The following is an 18,087-nucleotide window of genomic DNA, read 5'->3' as shown; positions in this document are numbered from 1 at the left end:
ATGCTTTTAATAGTTGTACTGAATCTATGAGGAGAAATGAGGAAAGCTAGAAAAATAAAATAATTGCAAAGGTAATTGCAAAAAATAAAATAATTGCAAATAATATGCTTAGTTTATATTTTGAAAAAGTGAATTGAGCAGAGATACTGAAAGTTGGTGGTGATGAGAGTCAGTGATGCTAAGGTAGACAAGGGAACCTGAGTTCCCAATAACCCCTTTATCGTTCAGTCGTGTTGAAAATGAAAAGCAGTAGAAGAGGGGCATCACCGTAGTGTGATCACCCTGTTCTTTGCTAGAATGGGTGGTAACTGGTCCATCATCCAAGCACTTTCAGCGCACCTGCACCTGGCACAGGTAAGTCTTTCCCTTTCTGAGGCTCTCCCCGTTAAAGGTGAAACAAAGCACTGACACTAGATGGATTTAAGAGTCTCCTCCAGATTGTTTCTGCCCTACACAGTTCTCTCCAAAAGCAAACACTGACTGGCCTCCAAGGTGTAAACTCGCCTTGGTTACCAGCTGACTTTGAGGCCCCAGCGTATAAAAACAGTATTTATTTAAATGTCCATGCAAGTCTCGGACACAAAACAGCTTCTTGGTCTTTGTATAAATTACCAGGGTACAAAGGAGAAAACGCCAGTTTTTGAAAAATGCCAAAGCTGGTGTTAATCAAGGCAAGCAGGGCGCTGCAAACGCCGCATCCTCAGCAAGGGTGTGTCGTCGAGGCCCGACCCGGGAGCCCCGACCCCACCCGCCTCCGCCGCGGGAACGCCTGCCGGCGCACAAAGGCACGCGCGCCTGCACGCGGGGACTGCAACGCCGGCTGCTGGCGGGTGTCCCTCGCCCCACTTTCTCGGTCTCCGCCCTCGGGCAGTTTTGGGTCTCGCGCGGGGCTTCTCGCGTGCCGAGCGGGCCAGCGGGGGTGCCTGGGGCCGAGGACGCGGCGGCCGGGGGAGCCCGTGGCTCAGCCCACGCAGGAAGGGCGGAGCGTGCGGGCAGTTTCGGAAATTAGGGAAGGGCTCAGGCTTCAGCAGAGGGGCTTCCGGCGTGAGATCCTGGTTAATCGGAGTTGGCGGAGGGCGGAGGGTTTGAGCGATGAGCGGACCCTGGAGCAAGGTCCGCGGACCCGGGAGAAGTGAAGCTCTGCGAGCGAGGGGAGGGGTTATGGCCGTTCGGGGCGGGGCTCCGAGTGGCGGGGTGGGGCTGGGGACTGCGGAGGCGGGGCTCCGAGTGGCGGGGGCGGGGCTGAGGACGGCGGAGGCGGGGCTCTGAGTGGTGGGGGCGGGGCTTAGGGCGGCGGGGGCGGGGTCCCGGCTGGCAGGGCGGGGCTCTGAGGGGCGGGGCTGAGATCGGCGGGGGCGGGGCTCCGAGTGGAGAGGGCGGGGCTGAGGACGTCGGGGGCGGGGCCCCGAGTGGCAGGGCGGGGCTCCGAGTGGCGGGGCGGGGCTGAGATCGGCGGGGGCGGGGCTCCGAGTGGCGAGGGCGGGCCCGGGACCAGCCGTGCCGCCCGGGGCGGGCCTGGGCTGGGGCCCGGGCTGTGGCAGGAAGCCGGAAGCAGCCGCGGCCCCAACTCGGGAGACATGGCAGGCGTTAAAGGTACAACTTGGCCCCAGACCCGCTCGTCCTGCGACGGGGCTGTCGCCCCAGGTTCGGGCTAAGGCTGGAGTTGCGCCTTCAGCGCGTGGGTGGGGAGCAGCCCACCTAGTCCCGCCACCCTTCCCACGCCTCTGGGTCGGAAGGCAGTTGCCCGCTTTCTTCGCCCCTTGGGGTGCGGCTGGGGGGCCGTTTCGGGGAGCCTCAGCTCTTTTTGCAAGGCCACTGGCCTTCACGCTCTCACCTGGAGCATCCCGGGACCCTCCAGGCGAGGCCTCGCGGGGAGCAGTGCCCGGCTGGCAGGTGCTGGCTAGCCCGGCAGCATCGCCTCCGGGGTCCCCCTCAATTCCTCGGCCGTCTCGCCAGAGCCTCCGAGTTTTAAACTAGGTTTCCCCCTCCTGGCATGTCCACCCCAACGCTCCCGTTCCTCTCCCTGCCGCTCGGCAGTTTCCCATGTCTTACAGAGGAGGCTTTGTCTCCGGTGTTCTCGTCGTGAGGGAACTTCTTCCTCGTTCCTGATGCTTTTTCCAGTTGGGCAGAGTTGATGCAGGCGGGGTGTCAGCAGAAAGCGCCCAGAGATGCTGTGTTTCTCTTAATTGGGAGGGTGGATGATTAGGTGGAATCTTATCGCTGTCTTCATTATTCATCTATGCACAGACAAGAAAGACTTGTTTGTGCAGAATATGATTTTGAATGGGGTTGTTGATGGAAAGGGTATGGATTCCTTTTTGGGGTACTTTCCCGGAATGGGGGGGCATGGCAGAGGTGGGAGAGGTTATCAGGATTCCTGTTACTGTTTTGTTAGGAAATCATTCGATTTACAATCTTTTGAACAGAGTAGCATAACTTTTTTTCTATCTTGGAGTTCTCTTTGAAATTTGTACTCAAAGATCTTCCCTGTTCAGTTAATCAAGATATGCTACACATAGGTATACAGTATATTTGCACGAGTGTGTGTTCACTATGAAATCGATCTCAGTGTGTGAGCTGTTAGTAGTGGACACATTTTACCTCTCTTTCTGGCTGACTAATATATTCAACATTATTAAACATGATTTACTAGAACATTGTCTTACTCTGAGAGCGTCCATTGTGTAATATATTCATTTGAAGCCAATACAGATAACAAGTTGTGTTTTAGTATTACACTGCATTTAGTTGTGCCCAGTAACTATCAAATATTAAAGGCGATGTTTATAGGTGAATGTGTTAGAAATTGTTATGTGGTAAAAAGGAAAATAGGCTAGGAAATGGAAGAAGAAACACTTGCAAATAATCCATTCAATTTTTATTAAATGAGTTCTGAGACTTGGGTAAAAAGATCAATGAGAAGTTATAGTTGGGTGACAGATCTGGAAATAATGTTACTTCCTAAGTGTCTAAGGTGTGTGCAGGTACAGTTGGGAGCACAAAGTTAGTGTTGTGGAGTGAATTGTGTCCCCCAAATAGATATGTTCAAGTTCCCGTTCCTCAGTACTTGTGACTGTGACCTTATTTGGAAATAGGGCCTTGGGAGATGTCCTGAACTTAAAATGATACTAGGCCCTAATGCAGTGACAAATGTCTATAAAAGAAAGGGGAAGTTTGGACATGGAGACATAAAGAGAACACCCCATGACCATGGAGGCAGAAATTGGAACTAGACAACTAGCTGCAAGCCAAGGAGCACCAGAGGTTGCCAGCAACCATCAGGAGTTAGGAAGAGGCAAGGAAGGATTCTCCCCTTAGGACCTTCAGAGGGAGCGTGACCCTTCCGATACCTTGATTTAAGACATCAAGCCCCCCAGAACTGTGAAAAAATAAATTTCTGTTGTTCTGAATCACTAGTTTGTAGCACCCTGTTCATAGCAGCCCTAGAAAACTGGAACAGATGGAATTACTTGACCCTGCCCCAGGGAGGATGAAGACTGTGTTCATGGAAGAGGCAAGCCTTGAATGGGCTCTAAAAGGTTCTATGAGGCTTCTCTTGGCAAAGGATAGGGTGAGGGTGGAATGTATTCTCAGTGGAGTGGAGAGAACAACGTGGGACCTGGGCAGCGGGCATGAGAGAGCATGTACCCTTCAGCAGCTGCAGCTGTGTTAGTAAGGCTACAGCTTGGTGGCAGAGTAGTGGGATTGAAACTGGAAAGGTCAGTCTTCTGGCCATGATGTCTCTAAAGGAACAACCTGGAGGCTGTGAAAGCAGCTGCAAAGGGGTGAAATTGTCTTGGTATATCTGAGATCACCGTCTGATGTGTGGAGGATGGACTGGAAGGGTGACAATTTGAGGTAGGTACAACATGATAAAGGCTGCACTAGGGCAGTAGTAGAGGGTTCTAGAGAAGAGAGTTTCTTAGTCCTTTAGGGCTGTTACAAACGACAATTTATTTCTCAGTTCTGGAGGCTGGGAATCCAGGACACAAATGCTAGCAGATTCCCTCTCTGGTGAGGGTCTTCTTCCACATAACATGGTGGAAAGGGCAAGGGAACTCTCTGGGGTGTCTTTATTAAGGACACTAATCCCTTTCATGGGGTCATTCATCCACCCTCATGACTTAATCACCTCCCAGAGACCTCTTATACCAATGCATTGGGTGTTAGGATTTGACATATGAATTGGGGGTTGGGGAGACACAATCTTCAATCTGTAAAAGGGTGGACACAGGTAGTGAGCAGAGGCCTGGGAGATTGGAATGCCTTGACTTGCTTTTTTTCTAGTAGGCAGAGTGCATGGATGTTGTTTGTCTTTCAACATAGATCCTTCAAAAGGAAGAAGTGCATGTTTGGGAGGAGAGGGTGGGAATGCTTCGCTATTACACATGTTGAATGTGAGGTCCTTATTGCTACCAGGCAGATAATTCTAGATCAGAGTTGGAGGTTCAGGCCTTGTTCGTAGCACCTTTTCTGGGCTGCAGCATCAAATGTAGCCGGACCCTTCTGGCACTGGGGGGCTTTCTCAGCAAGAGTGTAGAGTGACAAGAGAGATGAATTGAATTCCTGGTCAGCTCCAACTTTAAGAAATGGCAGAAGATGTGATTCCTGAAGAAAGAAAAAAGGAACTAAAAGAATCAACTGGAGATTTAGTTGTGAGCCTTGAGAGAGTGGTGTCACAGGTCAAAAAGAAGAAGGTCAGCCTTTCCTAGCTTTGAAAGGTCCCAGTAGTGAAGATGGTCAGGCCAAGGGAGGAAACAAAGTCAACTAGGAAAAAATCATCTCAATTGGAACAATGTATGGAAAGTTACTTCTGTACATTTTCCCCCTAAAATGTGATATTTACTAGATGGAAAAATACATAAAACTGACAATCCTTCCTTGCCTTCTGTCTATATATTTCAGGTGTTTTTATAAGCATCTTGGCATCTTCCTTTAAAAGTCTCCCCAAGTCTCTTCTTAAATTAAAAAGGAACAATCAAAATGTTAATTAGTTTTGTCAATGACTAATTTTGAGTATTATGATTTTTTCAGAAGAAAATATGGATACATCATATCCTATGCTTTTGATTTATAACTTTATCAAAGAACATTGCTAAAATGATCAGCATTTACATACTGAGCACTTCCTTTTGCCAAGACTATATATAGATGATCTCATTTCATTCCCAGGAGCTCCCTGATAAAGTGGCACCATCCTTCCCCTTTACAGATGAGAGGTTGCATTTAAAGAGATGCAGTTCCAACCCAGGGTCACTTGTCAGTGGCAGTGTTACCGTGGTGACTCAGAGCTCCTGATTTTGGAACAACCCTGATATTCTGTCTCAGAAGCATGACAAGGGCAGATATGTTCCTACTCCCTCAGAGAAGAGTGTCCAACAGATGCAGAGAATGGATATTTTATTCAGTGGATACTAACTGGGAATCATTTTCTATGAAGATATGAAAGTGGTTTTCAAATACTTGCAGTACTGTGGTTTAGGGAAGCAAAATGATCAAAGGGTGTATATTACAGGGAGGCAGTTTTGGACATAATTTAAGGAAAGAGGGTTTTCAGCATTTAGAAGCTGTCAGAATGAAATGACTGCCTCGGGCCATAGTGAGTTTCCCTCCACTGGTGTGTAGGCTGGCTTATTGGCCTCTTGTGACTAGTGTAGAGGGAATTCATACATTAGAGGTTGGTACTGGAGAAGCTGGAGACCTTTCTCCACCCTATCATTTAAAAGGGTGGACATAGGTAGTGATTTGCTAATCAAATGTAATATCAGCAAATAAACTAAATTGCTATCTGTGTTTATATCTTTATTTATTTTATAAATTTTATTTTTATATTCCCCATACAATTGCAAGCCCCTTATTTTGACCCCAATCCCTCCCCTCCCACCCCCCACCCCCCATAGAGTGTCTCTGGTTCATAGTTGTTTGTTGATTTTGATTTTTACTTTCTTATAGTTATTCTTTTTCCTGGTCCCTTATTTAAGTTTTCTAGATTCCTGCTATGAGTGAGACCATCCGGTATTTTGTGTTTATATCTTTAAATTAAAAATTTTTGAGATACATTTCATATGCTATAAAATTATCTTTTTCAAGTACAAAATGTCATGGTTTTTAGTATATTCACAAAGTTGTGTAACCATCACTACTAAATCCAGAACATTTTGTCACCCTCCCTACCCACCAAAGAAACTAAACCCATTAGTAGTCATTCCCCATGAGTGGGAACACCTCTTCTCCTCTACTCCTTGGTCATCACTAATCAGAGACCTTTAGCTCTTGACTTTATTTCACAGCTCTTGTGGCATTGTCCTTCAGTGGAGCTATCGGACTGACTTTCCTAATGTTGGGATGTGCCTTAGAGGATTATGGGTAAGTTATTTCAAAAAGAATTTTTTCTTGTGTCCTTATCACTACTAGTACAGGTATGAGCACCAGGCTCTAAATACTGAGTTAGTAAAGCCCAAATTAAGAACAGTCCCTTCCTGGGTCCTTTGTATTTGTGTACACAAAAGATTCTTAAAATGGATATGTTCATTTAGTAAACATTGATTGAACACCTACTCTGGACCAGCTGGGATACAAGGATGCAAAGATGTCCTCAAGGAACTTAGTGTCTAGTTGTGTTTGAGAGATAGGAAGGCAGACAATCTAGTCAGTCTGTGAAGATGAGTATAAGGTGCAGTAAGAGTTCTAAGACTGTACATCTGAATTTCCCCAGGAGACATGGGAAGGGCTGCCTAGAAAAAGCTGTCTTTAAATTGAGACTTGGCGGACAAATAAGAGTTTATTAAGTGGATGAAAGGGGAGGGCATTCTAAAGCAGAAGGAGCATCCAGCAAATTCTTCACTTAATCACTGTTGGTTGAGTGCTTCCCACATGCCAGCCACTGTTATGAAAAAAGTAGGGATTAAGAAATAAGAAAGCAAAGGTCTTGCTCTGTTGGTATCTGTGTTTCTGTGGGGATATCAGACAAAAAACATAAAAATACACATTCTTTCAGAGATAAAACTGTTAAGAAGACTAACTAAAGAGTCTAGATGCTTCAGGTAAGTGAACTGTGAGCAGAAACAGAGAGAATTTGAGGATGTCTGGGGAAAGAGAACTTTAGGCAGCAGGAAAGCCATATCCCAAGGCCCAGGGACATGAAACATAGTGACTCTTCCACAAGGCTAAAACATAAATTAGAGCTGGGAGTGGCAACAGAACAGCTGCCTGAGGCTGGAAGGTCAGTCCTTCAGTGTATGTTATGGAAAGGAGGTTAGATTTTACGCTTCAGGCAATAGGAACTGTGAATAGGTTTGGAGGGTGGGGGGTTTGTGTTAAAGATGATTCTAGCCAAAATATGGGACTAGATAGGGAAGCGCTGAGACCGTAGTCAGGGAGAGCAGCAAGGAAATATTACCATAACTAGTGCTGTGCCAGTAAGGACGGAAAAAAAGGAAGGAGAGAGATCTGGGCAGTAGAATTACCAGGTTTTCTTTGGTATCAGGGTTCAACAGGGGAGAGAGTTCTTGGATGTCTCCCAGGTAACTGGCTTGAGCAACTGGGTGGAAGATGATGTGACTAGCAGACCAGCTGGAGCTGGTGTGACAACACTCATGAGTTCCAGTGTCTTACCCCGGCCTGGCCCACTATCACAGAAATTGCTTGAACACAAGAGGGATCAGTAGTTATAAAGCAACAACTTCTGTTGTTCAATAACTTAAATAGTTTTCACAGCTATTACTTTCACTTTAGGAACATAAGTTATTATCCTCATTTCTATTGAATAGCTGGGAAACCAAAGCCCAGTGTGATTAAAGGTTTAACCCAAATTGCATAACAATAATTGGCACAGCCAGAAATGGAAGTCATGGTCTGACTGTCTTGACTGGTGGTGTTTCCATTATTCCGCAACCAACTCTAAATCCACGTTTTAATGATCTTTGATGCACTTTGTCTTTAGAAGGTAAGAAACTGACCCAGTACTGCAACTACAAAGAAGTTAGTTTATATCTTAGTGATGGTGATGCAGGATTATAGACCAAATGTGGCCTGCTGCCCTTTTTTTGGTAATTAAAATATTATTGGAACACAGCCAGATAGCAGCAAGGAACTATTATCATAATATTGAGTAGTTGCAACAGCCATGATGCAGTTTTTGCTTGAAAAACAGAAAAAATATGTCATGACTTTTCCGACAACCCAATATATTAATATTTTACTTATAGTTAAATATTATAACTATGTTTTTTTAATGTGTTATCTTGGATTACTTTCGCATCTGAGAGAGAGTAGAATATTTTTGTTTGGTATGATTATGTAGGTTATTTTTAGGGGGTCTGAGAATGTTTTTGCCATTAATTTATCTGAAAATATTTTTGAGCATTCCCTACCTACCAACTCATACTGAATAGAAAGGTTATATTTTGGGGTAGTGGGGAAAACCTGTACAGTGGAAGAGTTTAGTAGTTGAGACAGAGACCTTAAGATTTGCAAAACCTAAAATAACTACTCTTTGACCTTTTACAGAAAAATCAACCTGGCTTACAAGTTTATTGATTAGTATATTAATATTTTACATATTGTTAAATATTATAGCTATATTATAAAAATAGACATTTATAATGTTATATTTACAGAGTATAGTAGTATATTAGAGAATAGTACATATTTAATGTTTTAATTTTATATAGAGACAAAGTTGCTTCTACACAATAGTGTTTTTAATTGGATAACTGACTGTGAAAGGGAACATAAAGGTGTTTTTCAGAAAACTGTCGCTATATATTCTAGGAAGACGTGAGAACTCTTAGCAGTGGTCATATCAGATGATAGCTAGATCTTGCTCCAAACCTCTTCTCCTCTCTACCTATTTTATTACTGGCATAAAAGCCCTTTCTAACACTATTACTTGGTGATTTTTGAAACACACTAACAATCCTCTAGTCTAAAATTAGGAATCAAGCTCAGTGTTTCCATCTTGTGTCCTCTTGATGAAAGGCACTTTCCTTCTTGCTTTTCAGTCCCCATCCTGCCTTGCTAGAGCTGTGTCTGAAATGGTGGCTTTGCCGCCACTCTTGCTCAGAAGTGCTGGCTCTCTGGGTGGTTCTGTGCTAGGATATTGTGGGGGTATATACTATTGTGATGTGTATATATAAAAATTGAGTGGAAACTATGCTTTTTATTCCTCAGATAATGAAACATAATGTCTAGTTGGAGAGAAGTATTTTTGAAGTATTTATACAGTACATGTACTTGGAAAGCAGATGGCAATTTTTAATTTATGTAAAACATTGACATTTAGGAAGAAAATAGATTGCATTTTTGCATTATGCTATTGTGATCTCTTGTAATGAAAATGAGAGTGTATCAAAAGTTTTTACTAGTAAGCATATTTATTTTCATGCCTTCCATAGTTAAAATCCATTTGTTTATTCAATAATTATTAATGGAGCATGTCATTCTAGGTCCTGGAAATAACTGGTGATTGATAATACAAATCAGATCTGTGTCTTCATAAAAAAGAAAACATATCAAAACAAGAGCTGTGCAGAAAGTTAAAAGGATGATGTACTGGAGACTTGGGGTATTTAACGTGGATGTCTTGGGAAAGCTACTTTTAAGAGAGCTCTCATTTTATATTGCATGATTAGAAGGAGCCAACCAAATAGAAAACCAGGCGGAGGACCATTCTGAGCCATAGGTTTTGCTGGTGCAAAGGCCCCGTGGCATGTATGAGCTAAGGAGTATTTGAAGAAGGGAAAAAGCCAGCCTGGCTATTGGTGAAGGGAATGAAGGGAAGATGGTATGAAAGAAGTTGAGAATACCCAGATCATGTCAGACTTTGAAGGCCTGGACAAGGAATCTAGTTTTTATTCTAAGTCATTAAAAAATTTCTAATATGTAGGCTCTCACCAGAACTTTACTGACTTAGCATGTGCAAGGCACTATGGCATGTTCTAAAGGGAAAGCAAAGAAGACTGAATTAAGATCCTCTCCTTAAAGAAATTACAGCTCAGTAATACAGAAAACAATTAAAATTCTCAATTATACATTGTATAGTTGTTTCTTAACACAATATAAGCTATTTACATATTAATGAGGTAGCAATTTTTAATTAACACTTCTTAATCTGTTTCTGGTGAAAATCATCTTATAAGTAGTATTGGATATTTTTTCAAACTAGACATTTAAAATAATAATTTTGAAACAGTAATAGGTCACTAATTTAAGCTGTGGCTCTAACTTCTGATGTTGGGTTTCCTCTGCCTCCAACTGACAGTGTTTACTGGCCCTTGTTCGTGCTGATATTCCACGCCATCTCTCCCATCCCCCATTTCATCGCCAAAAGAGCTACCTATGACTCTGATGCAACAAGTAGCGCCTGTCGGGAACTGGCATATTTTTTCACTACGGGGATTGTTGTTTCTGCCTTTGGATTTCCTGTTATTCTTGCTCGTGTGGCTGTGGTAAGTTTTATTTTCTATTGTTTTGCCCATTTGTTGCTGAGTTTACTTTAGAAGCTTATGTCTGGAACCTCAATTCATTTTCTGTTGCTTAGATTTAATGCTCAAGGCCAGACTTTTTAAAAGTTTTTCTCTTTTCCCATTTTAGATCTGCCTTGGCTATGTTTTCAGAATGCCTGCTTTGTTTCTTTTAACAGCTTTTAGCCAGACCATTTGATTTCTTACTTTTTTAATTTTAAGCTTTTTTTTCTGGAATTGTTTTTAAATCTTTGCTTCCTATCTAAAGGCAATCCACAAAGACTATCATAACTGATTTTCTAGTTCCAAAATGAACATCATATCAAACTCTCTGGCAAATAGGATCATGGACACAATTGTTGACTCAATATGATAGGCATACATGAAGGGCCAGCTGTGTAATTGCTAGAAGACAGAGTGAATAAAGTGACATCTTTCAATCAGTGTAAACATTTTCTTTTTGTCTCTAAAACTAACATTGTGGGTATAATTTATTCAGCTCTTTGATGTTCACTGTTTTTCACTGTATTGGCCACATACACCCTCCCTCCCTCCTCCAACTACAAATGGTTTTAATTTTGTGGAACTCTTATTTGGGGCATTGATTATCAGATAAGCACAAGTCTTATTTAATCATTCAGTAAATACCTTTGGAACATGTGTTCCTTGTAAGACACCAGGAATAAGAGGCAGATAATGTCTCTGTTCTCAAAGAGCACAGAAACTAGCCTTATGGGTAAGTATACTATAAATGTACTTTTGTGATAATTGAAATGAGATCAGAATGCCATAGGAGCCCCGAGAAAATTCCAGTTGGCATTTGATGTGGGCCTTTAGGAGAAATAGGGTTTTGATTAAAATAGGGAAGGCTACTCATTGGAATGGCAGCCAAGTATGAGAATGCACTATGTGGAATAAAGAGCGGTTCAATATGATTGAGGAAGGGGTCGAGATGAAGACTAGAAAGGTTGGTAAAACCTGATGGGGAAGGGTCTTGAATGCCATGTGAGGTTGATAATAGAGAAGCATTGAAGACTTTTGAATGCGAAATTGTCATGACCTTATTCTTCTTGTGCCTTAGACTCATACTTAACTTTTTGCTGTAAAAATTTCTGTTTTTGCCTTTCTGTACTGCATCATATTTTATGAAGAAACTCTTTGATGTTCTCTCTTGGTTAAAATAAAACAAAAAATGGCCACTAGAGGGTACTCTCATCCCTGTCTAAGCCTTGTAAAACCATCTGCCATGCTGGAAGGCTGTTTTTGTGTGTATTCAGATTATTATTTAAAGTCTTTTCTTGCCTGGGAAGAAAAATAATCAATCCAATCCATAACTCTCTAGTTCCTGTTTTCATGAAGAAAGGCAATACATAAAGAACTTCCATACCCAATATTGTAATTGAACCATTTATAATCTTGCTAGATGTATTTTACTTCAGGCAATCATTGTCTATTGAAAATAAGTAGAGAAGTATGTCTAGTAGGGAAAAATGCTAAGGATGATACTAGACTTAATTAGCAAGCATCATGAAGTAATTAGACTAATTACTGAATAGTTCACTGTCTCCCGCCTCTAACATTTAAGCCTTTTAACAGTTATATGTGATATTTCATTGGATGTTTCTAAGCAGAAAATAATAGAGATTTACATAGAGTACAAGATGAAGAAGGTAAGGATTTAATCTTTTTTTTTTTCTTATGTTTCAGATCAAATGGGGAGCCTGTGGCCTTGTGCTGGCTGGCAATGCAGTCATTTTCCTTACAATTCAAGGGTTTTTCCTTATATTTGGAAGAGGAGATGATTTTAGCTGGGAGCAGTGGTAGCACTTTATTCTCACAAAATGCATTTAATTTCTCAGAATTCATACTATATGTATATGGTTACAAGTGACATTTTACTACAAAATTTAATATGCTGGGTTTTTTTTAAATACCTTTATATCATGTTCACTTTAAGGAAGACTACATGGGAAAATGATTAGTTTTACTAACAGCAAATAGATCTCTCTGTTTATTCAAGTTGAATTATATTATTCATTTGGCTGTTCATATGGTCATGGTGCCCTCAGAAAGTTTGTTCAGTCTTACAGACCTGTTGACTTTCACGGTGCTCCCATGTCTGCCCTGGCATGGGCTTGCGTCAGCAGATAACCTGCTGAGCAGGTCTCATTCTGCTTAGGACTTCCAAGATACATGGTGGCCCAGAAGACAGAGGTGTCTCTTCGTGTTGTATATCCTTGATTCTCATCGTGTGGTCCATATGCCAAGAGCATCCACATCTCTAGGAGTTTATTAGGAATGCAGAATCCAAGGCCCCAACCTGAGCCCCGAGCATTTTGATGAGATTCCAGGTGAATCATGGGCACTTTAAAGTTTGAGAAGTGTAGTCCCAGAGGAATAAGCTTCGTTCTTAGCTTCCTTGTCTCCTCCTTGACTGAACCATTTAAACTCTCTGATATTTAACTGCTCATTTGTAAAAATTGCTTCACCTGCCCTCATGTCGTGCCTGAGCCCAGATTCTGATATTTGTAAAATGTCCACACGTATAACATATAGGTTTAGATCCTCAAGTTTGGGAAGTGTTCTCAGTAGGGAACAGCTATGCCTTCACACTGTATGAAAGGCAGGGACTGTTTTCACAGTGCTGGGGAGGACAGAATAATTTAAGAGCCCCACCAGTTGCAGGTGAGGGAGGTTAAGCTGGAGTGATTTGCTACTTATGCAGGATGGGGAAGCGTAGATAGGTATTACTGTTTAAAGTCCCTTTGTGATCTGATACCCCCCCGCCCCGCCCCCAGCAGTTCTTATTTTCCTTTACTTCATCATGGAGCTGGCTTCTCCTTTCTCGAGAGACACAGAGCCAAGTAAGCAAGCAGAGGGTGAGCCTCTTCATTTTATTTACGTGTTGATGTACTTAACTGTCTTTCATGTCCAGTAGGACACACACACATATATTTTTTACATCTTTAAATGAATCATTGGGAATATATGTCACGTTGGATCCCGTAACCACAGTTTTTCTAGCTTAATTGTTTTGCTCAAGACCTATTGAGAAAAGAAAATATGGGAAGTAGAACTACTTGATCAAAATATAAATGATTTTTAAAGCATTATTAATGTATGGTAACTGACATGTTCAAAATACCAAACCTTTGAAATTTGTAATAATGATAATTAGCACCCCCCCACTCCATCGTTTCCTAGAGTGATACTGTCGACCAGAAGATAAAAGTGATACCCAAAAGGATAATGTACAAAGTTATATTTTGGTCTTGTGAGTGATTATATGTTTTCAATGTTCTAGGTACATGTAGAATTGTTAAAGTTGTTATTGCCAGTATTTATATTAGAAAAATTATATGCACACTTTATAGTTTTAACCAGCATTTTTAATAGCACTTGCACTTACTGTGTTGTAATAAATTTCACTTTTAACAAAAAAGAGAAGTTTAATTTTAAAAGTCTTTTTTTTTTTCTGATGTACCCTTGCTTTAAAAGGAAACAAAATGCTTAAGCGAGAATTTCTTGGTATTCTGCAGTGGACATTTTTGAGCAATCATCTGTTCTGCAATAGAATAATAGCATTAAGTTTTAAAATACCACTTTGAGTATTTAGTTGATGTACTAGCTTTTCTTTCTCTTAGATGGTAATAATAATTAATTTATACTACCTTTTGTAAAAGTACCTCTCTTGTTTACATTCAGTTCAAATAACAAGGTAGCCTTAATATGTAGCCTTAAAGCTTATCTCTTGATTGCATTTCCAGAATGATATAAAATACTTGTATATAAAATATTTTTTGCTATTCCTTAATACTGAAGTTATTCTTCTGTAATGCCTAAGTGACATTTAAGTAACACATAGCTATAGAAAGTATCACTTTAGATGAATGTACCATATAGAAGTTTCAATCTTGGTAACACAAATTCAAACATTTTTTTTTTCCTTATGAAATATTTACTTTTTTCTCTATACCATAGGATATACTTTGAAGATTCAAAACACATTGATTATATTTTAAAACCAAGACTACACTTAATAATTGCTCATGAATAAGTGACCTTATGAAGGGATTCTCTGTCATGTGCCAAACAACTGGCTTATAGGCAGACTTTAAAACACTTTCCCACAAAATCAATGTTATGCTTTGGTGATTGAGCTCCCAGGCCCAGCTTTCCAGGCAGGCTAAACCCTAATGTAACTGACCAGTAACACCAAAGATCTACCCAAGTTGGGGTCTTAGAATAGGGTAGTGTGAACAGCTTGGAAGACGGAAAGTGCGAATTTCTACCTTTTTCCCAGGAACAAGGTCTTCTTTTTTTGCAGCCACTTTCATCTCCTAATGTGCTTGCAGTCCAGGGACACTCTTTGAGGCCTGTTCACCTACTCTTGATTCATAACTTGCCTCCCAGCCTACCCATCTCTTGAGGTTCTCCATACTCCCACCAGTTTTCCTAGTATAGATGAATCATGTGGTTTAGGAAGAAAACACTTAGACCAAACTCCTCACAGAAAGAATGAATGACTTGTGATCTTCCTGCCCACGTCTAAAATGTATTGATCCCTGTATCAAGCATTTGCTGAAGCCTCTGGCAGCTACATTTTCCAAGGACACTGGAACCCAGTGACTCATTCACAGAAAATGGCAATGTTTCATGGTGACGTGAAAAAGCATTCCAACTGTTTATACAAGGGTGATATTTTGGGACAGGGACAGTCCTCTCATTTCTCATCCCATCCTCTGACTGCCCAGTTCATCCTGTTTTTTCGTAGTTGTTTCTTTTCCTCTACCTTGAACCCCCAGATTTTTCTTACAGCCTGCATGGAACCTTTACATCTGAGGTATCTCCTTAATGAAAATGCTTCTGATGTTGCTTTATGTTACTTACATTCCCTGTACCCTCAGGGAGATGCTTAAGAAATGTCACCAAAATGTGCCTTTACAAAGTTTGCAAAGTTCGCATTTTGTACTACAATTTAACCAAAATATTTATGAGGATGTTGGCATTTTCCAAACAGTAATTAGTTCACAAGTGGGAAATATTGTTTCTATTGAGGAATGTAAGTCATGCATTTAAATTTTTTCCTTTTGCCGTTTTGCCTCATGAAGTACCTTATTTACAAAAGTCCTGGTGTCTAATGACTCACAACTTATAGTCTGCCTATGCTACTAGAGTAGAAGAGTGATGCTTGTAACCCCGAACGTGGTGTGAAAGATCCCCCCAAGACTGCTTTAGAATGCATTATATATGTATTATGAGAATAACTGCTTTTAAAATAAAACTTGTCATGTATGCTTAAACAAGAACTTTTATTTACATTATTAAACCAAAACATTTATATTTGGCTTTGGGATGCATTATGTTTGGGAAGGAGACCAGCAGATTTATCTCCCCAGTGTCTTTACTTGGATAATCTTCCTGTGAATTTGGCTAGTTTTGAACCTGTACTTGTGGTTGAAGAGAAGCAGTCCAGGAATGTGTGCGCCCTGGAAGGATCCAATTGCTGACTGCAGCTTTGCCATGGCAAAGACTCTAAAGGTGGAGAAAGGTGGTGCAGGGCATGGTTCATCAAGAATTGGCTGTTGGAAAAGGGAGAAGAACTCAACACTTTAAAAAGGTGCTTTGTATATTTTGAGAAGTTTTGTGCACCATAGAAAGGAATGCACTGATGTACAATACTACTTAAGGAATAATTTGTCCTTATGTACAAAACATTTGAGAAAGATCAGATGTTTTACAGGTAGATTTATTTTAAATTAATTTTTTTTCTTACAATGTTGTAGTCCCCATAGTTTTCCTGCCACTATATTACCTGTGAGCCATCACCATTATTCCCTTGTGTTCTTCCTTCCCATTTTGCCTCCTCTTCTGCCCCTACCGTTGCTGTATGCCTCAAATCTATGGTCAACTTGCTAGTTTTGACTTTTTCTTGACATTTTATTTGGTTTCTCTATATTCCACATAAAAGTGAAACCATCTGGTATTTACCTTTTTCCTTCTGACTAATTTCACTGAACATAATCCCTTCCAGCTCCATCCATGTTGCTGCAAATGGCATGAGTTTGTCCTTTGTGATCACTGAGTAATATTCCATTGTATAAATATACCACAGTTTTTTGATGCATTCATCTATTTGGGGATATTTAGGTTGTTTTCATATGTTGGGTATTGTAAATAGTGCTGCAATAAACATAGGAGTGCAGGTTTCCTTTCGAATTAGTGTTTTTGTGTCCATTGTAGATTCCTAGGAGTGGATCTGCAGGATCAAATGGTAGATCCATTTAGTGTTCTGAGGAACCTCCACATAGCTTTCCATAGTGGCTGGTCCAGTTTATGTTCCCTTGCAGGTAGATTTAGACAGATTATTGTAAATAAACTGACCTAGGTATTTATTTGCGTGGCACGACTAAAAATAAAGTCAAATTTTTAAATCAAAATTTGTTAATAACAACATGACTCAAATGTCCATAAGTAAAAATAGTTTCTAAGGAAACTTATTGGAACAAGGGTTTGCACATACGCTTTTTGATTTAAGGGGCATGCAAAATAGGTTGAGATACCTACCTATTTGGAACTGGGGATGAATAATATGGAGGAATATACCTGATATTTATAACTCCTATTTTGAGATTTTTTTTTTTGAAGATTTATTTAATTTATTTATATAAGCACTGGGTACAGTCAGAAGCGCGGGAGGGTGAGAGAATTCACCAGAGCCAGAGTGGAGCGCAGAACAGGCAGACTGACGAAATACACTGCTGAGGGGAGCAGCGGGCAGCAGGAGAGGTCTGTGCGCCATGTGGGACCCTCGCCAGTGGCCGGGGATCGAACTGGCGCTGCAGAGACTGCGGGCAGCTTCGCAGCCCAGCGCTCAACTGCTGCGCCACCAGAGGAGGCCCTTGAGATTTATTTTTAAGAAATACCTTTATTTTTGGCCAGTTAAATATAATTTAAAAGGTTTTGTGAAATCATTTTAATTGGAAAATTATTTTATTCTTTGTGTTTCCTTCAGTAGTTCTTAAATTGTTTTCACTTATCAGTCAAGTCTTACCCAGTTTTGCTCTTCTGAATAGTTATCTTATTGAAGTAACGTGGCATTATAATGTGTTTCTGGTGTACATCATTAAAATTCAGCTTGCATATAAAGTTCACCACTACCCTTCACCATGCAATTGATCCCTATTATCCGATTTACCCACCTCTTTCCCCCTTCCCTCTGGAACCTCTAGTTTGGCTTATCCAGAAGTTTATTTTTGCTTTGTTTTGCTGTTATTTGTTTGTTTGGTTTCTTTCTATATATACCACATGTGAGTGAAATCATGTAACATTTGTCTTTGTCTGACTTATTTCACTAAGCAAATACCCTTTAGGTCCATCCATGTTCTTGCGAATGGCAGGAGTTCATCTTACTTTTTTATAGTTGAATAGCATTTCATTATGCATAGATACTTCATCTTCTTTAAAAAAGAAATTATTGGGCCTCCCTGGTGGCGCAGCGGTTGAGCGCTGGGTTGCGAAGCTGCCCTCAGCCTCTGCAGCACAGGTTCGATCCCCGGCTGCTCCCCGGCCACAGCAGGAGGGTCCCACATGGCGCGCAGACCTCTCCTGCAGCCCGCCGCTC

At 41.1% G+C, this 18,087-nt stretch overlaps 1 protein-coding gene across 1 annotated transcript; it reads left to right on the top strand.

Annotated features, from left to right (window-relative positions):
• Positions 1–1,505: 1,505 nt before the first annotated feature.
• On the top strand, positions 1,506–16,713 carry LEPROT (leptin receptor overlapping transcript). The gene is made up of 4 exons (XM_037501015.2): positions 1,506–1,593; positions 6,291–6,366; positions 10,262–10,448; positions 12,171–16,713. Exons 1-4 carry the CDS (start codon positions 1,578–1,580, stop codon positions 12,285–12,287), a joined length of 396 nt encoding a protein of 131 aa, XP_037356912.1. The 5' UTR covers positions 1,506–1,577; the 3' UTR covers positions 12,288–16,713.
• The last annotated feature ends 1,374 nt before the right edge of the window (positions 16,714–18,087 follow it).

This window comes from Talpa occidentalis, unplaced genomic scaffold, assembly GCF_014898055.3.
Source record: "Talpa occidentalis isolate TD23 unplaced genomic scaffold, MPIMG_talOcc4v2.1 talOcc4.9, whole genome shotgun sequence".
NCBI classification, from domain to species: Eukaryota; Metazoa; Chordata; class Mammalia; order Eulipotyphla; family Talpidae; genus Talpa; species Talpa occidentalis.
This window is presented reverse-complemented; position numbering and strand designations above follow the sequence as displayed.

What these genes read in the sequence shown, in the direction of transcription:
- LEPROT (XM_037501015.2), top strand. An exon ending in TGTGCCTTAGAGGATTATGG is followed by an intron (nt 6,367 to 10,261) that starts GTAAGTTATTTC and finishes TCCAACTGACAG; the next exon opens with TGTTTACTGGCCCTTGTTCG. An exon ending in TTCTTGCTCGTGTGGCTGTG is followed by an intron (nt 10,449 to 12,170) that starts GTAAGTTTTATT and finishes CTTATGTTTCAG; the next exon opens with ATCAAATGGGGAGCCTGTGG.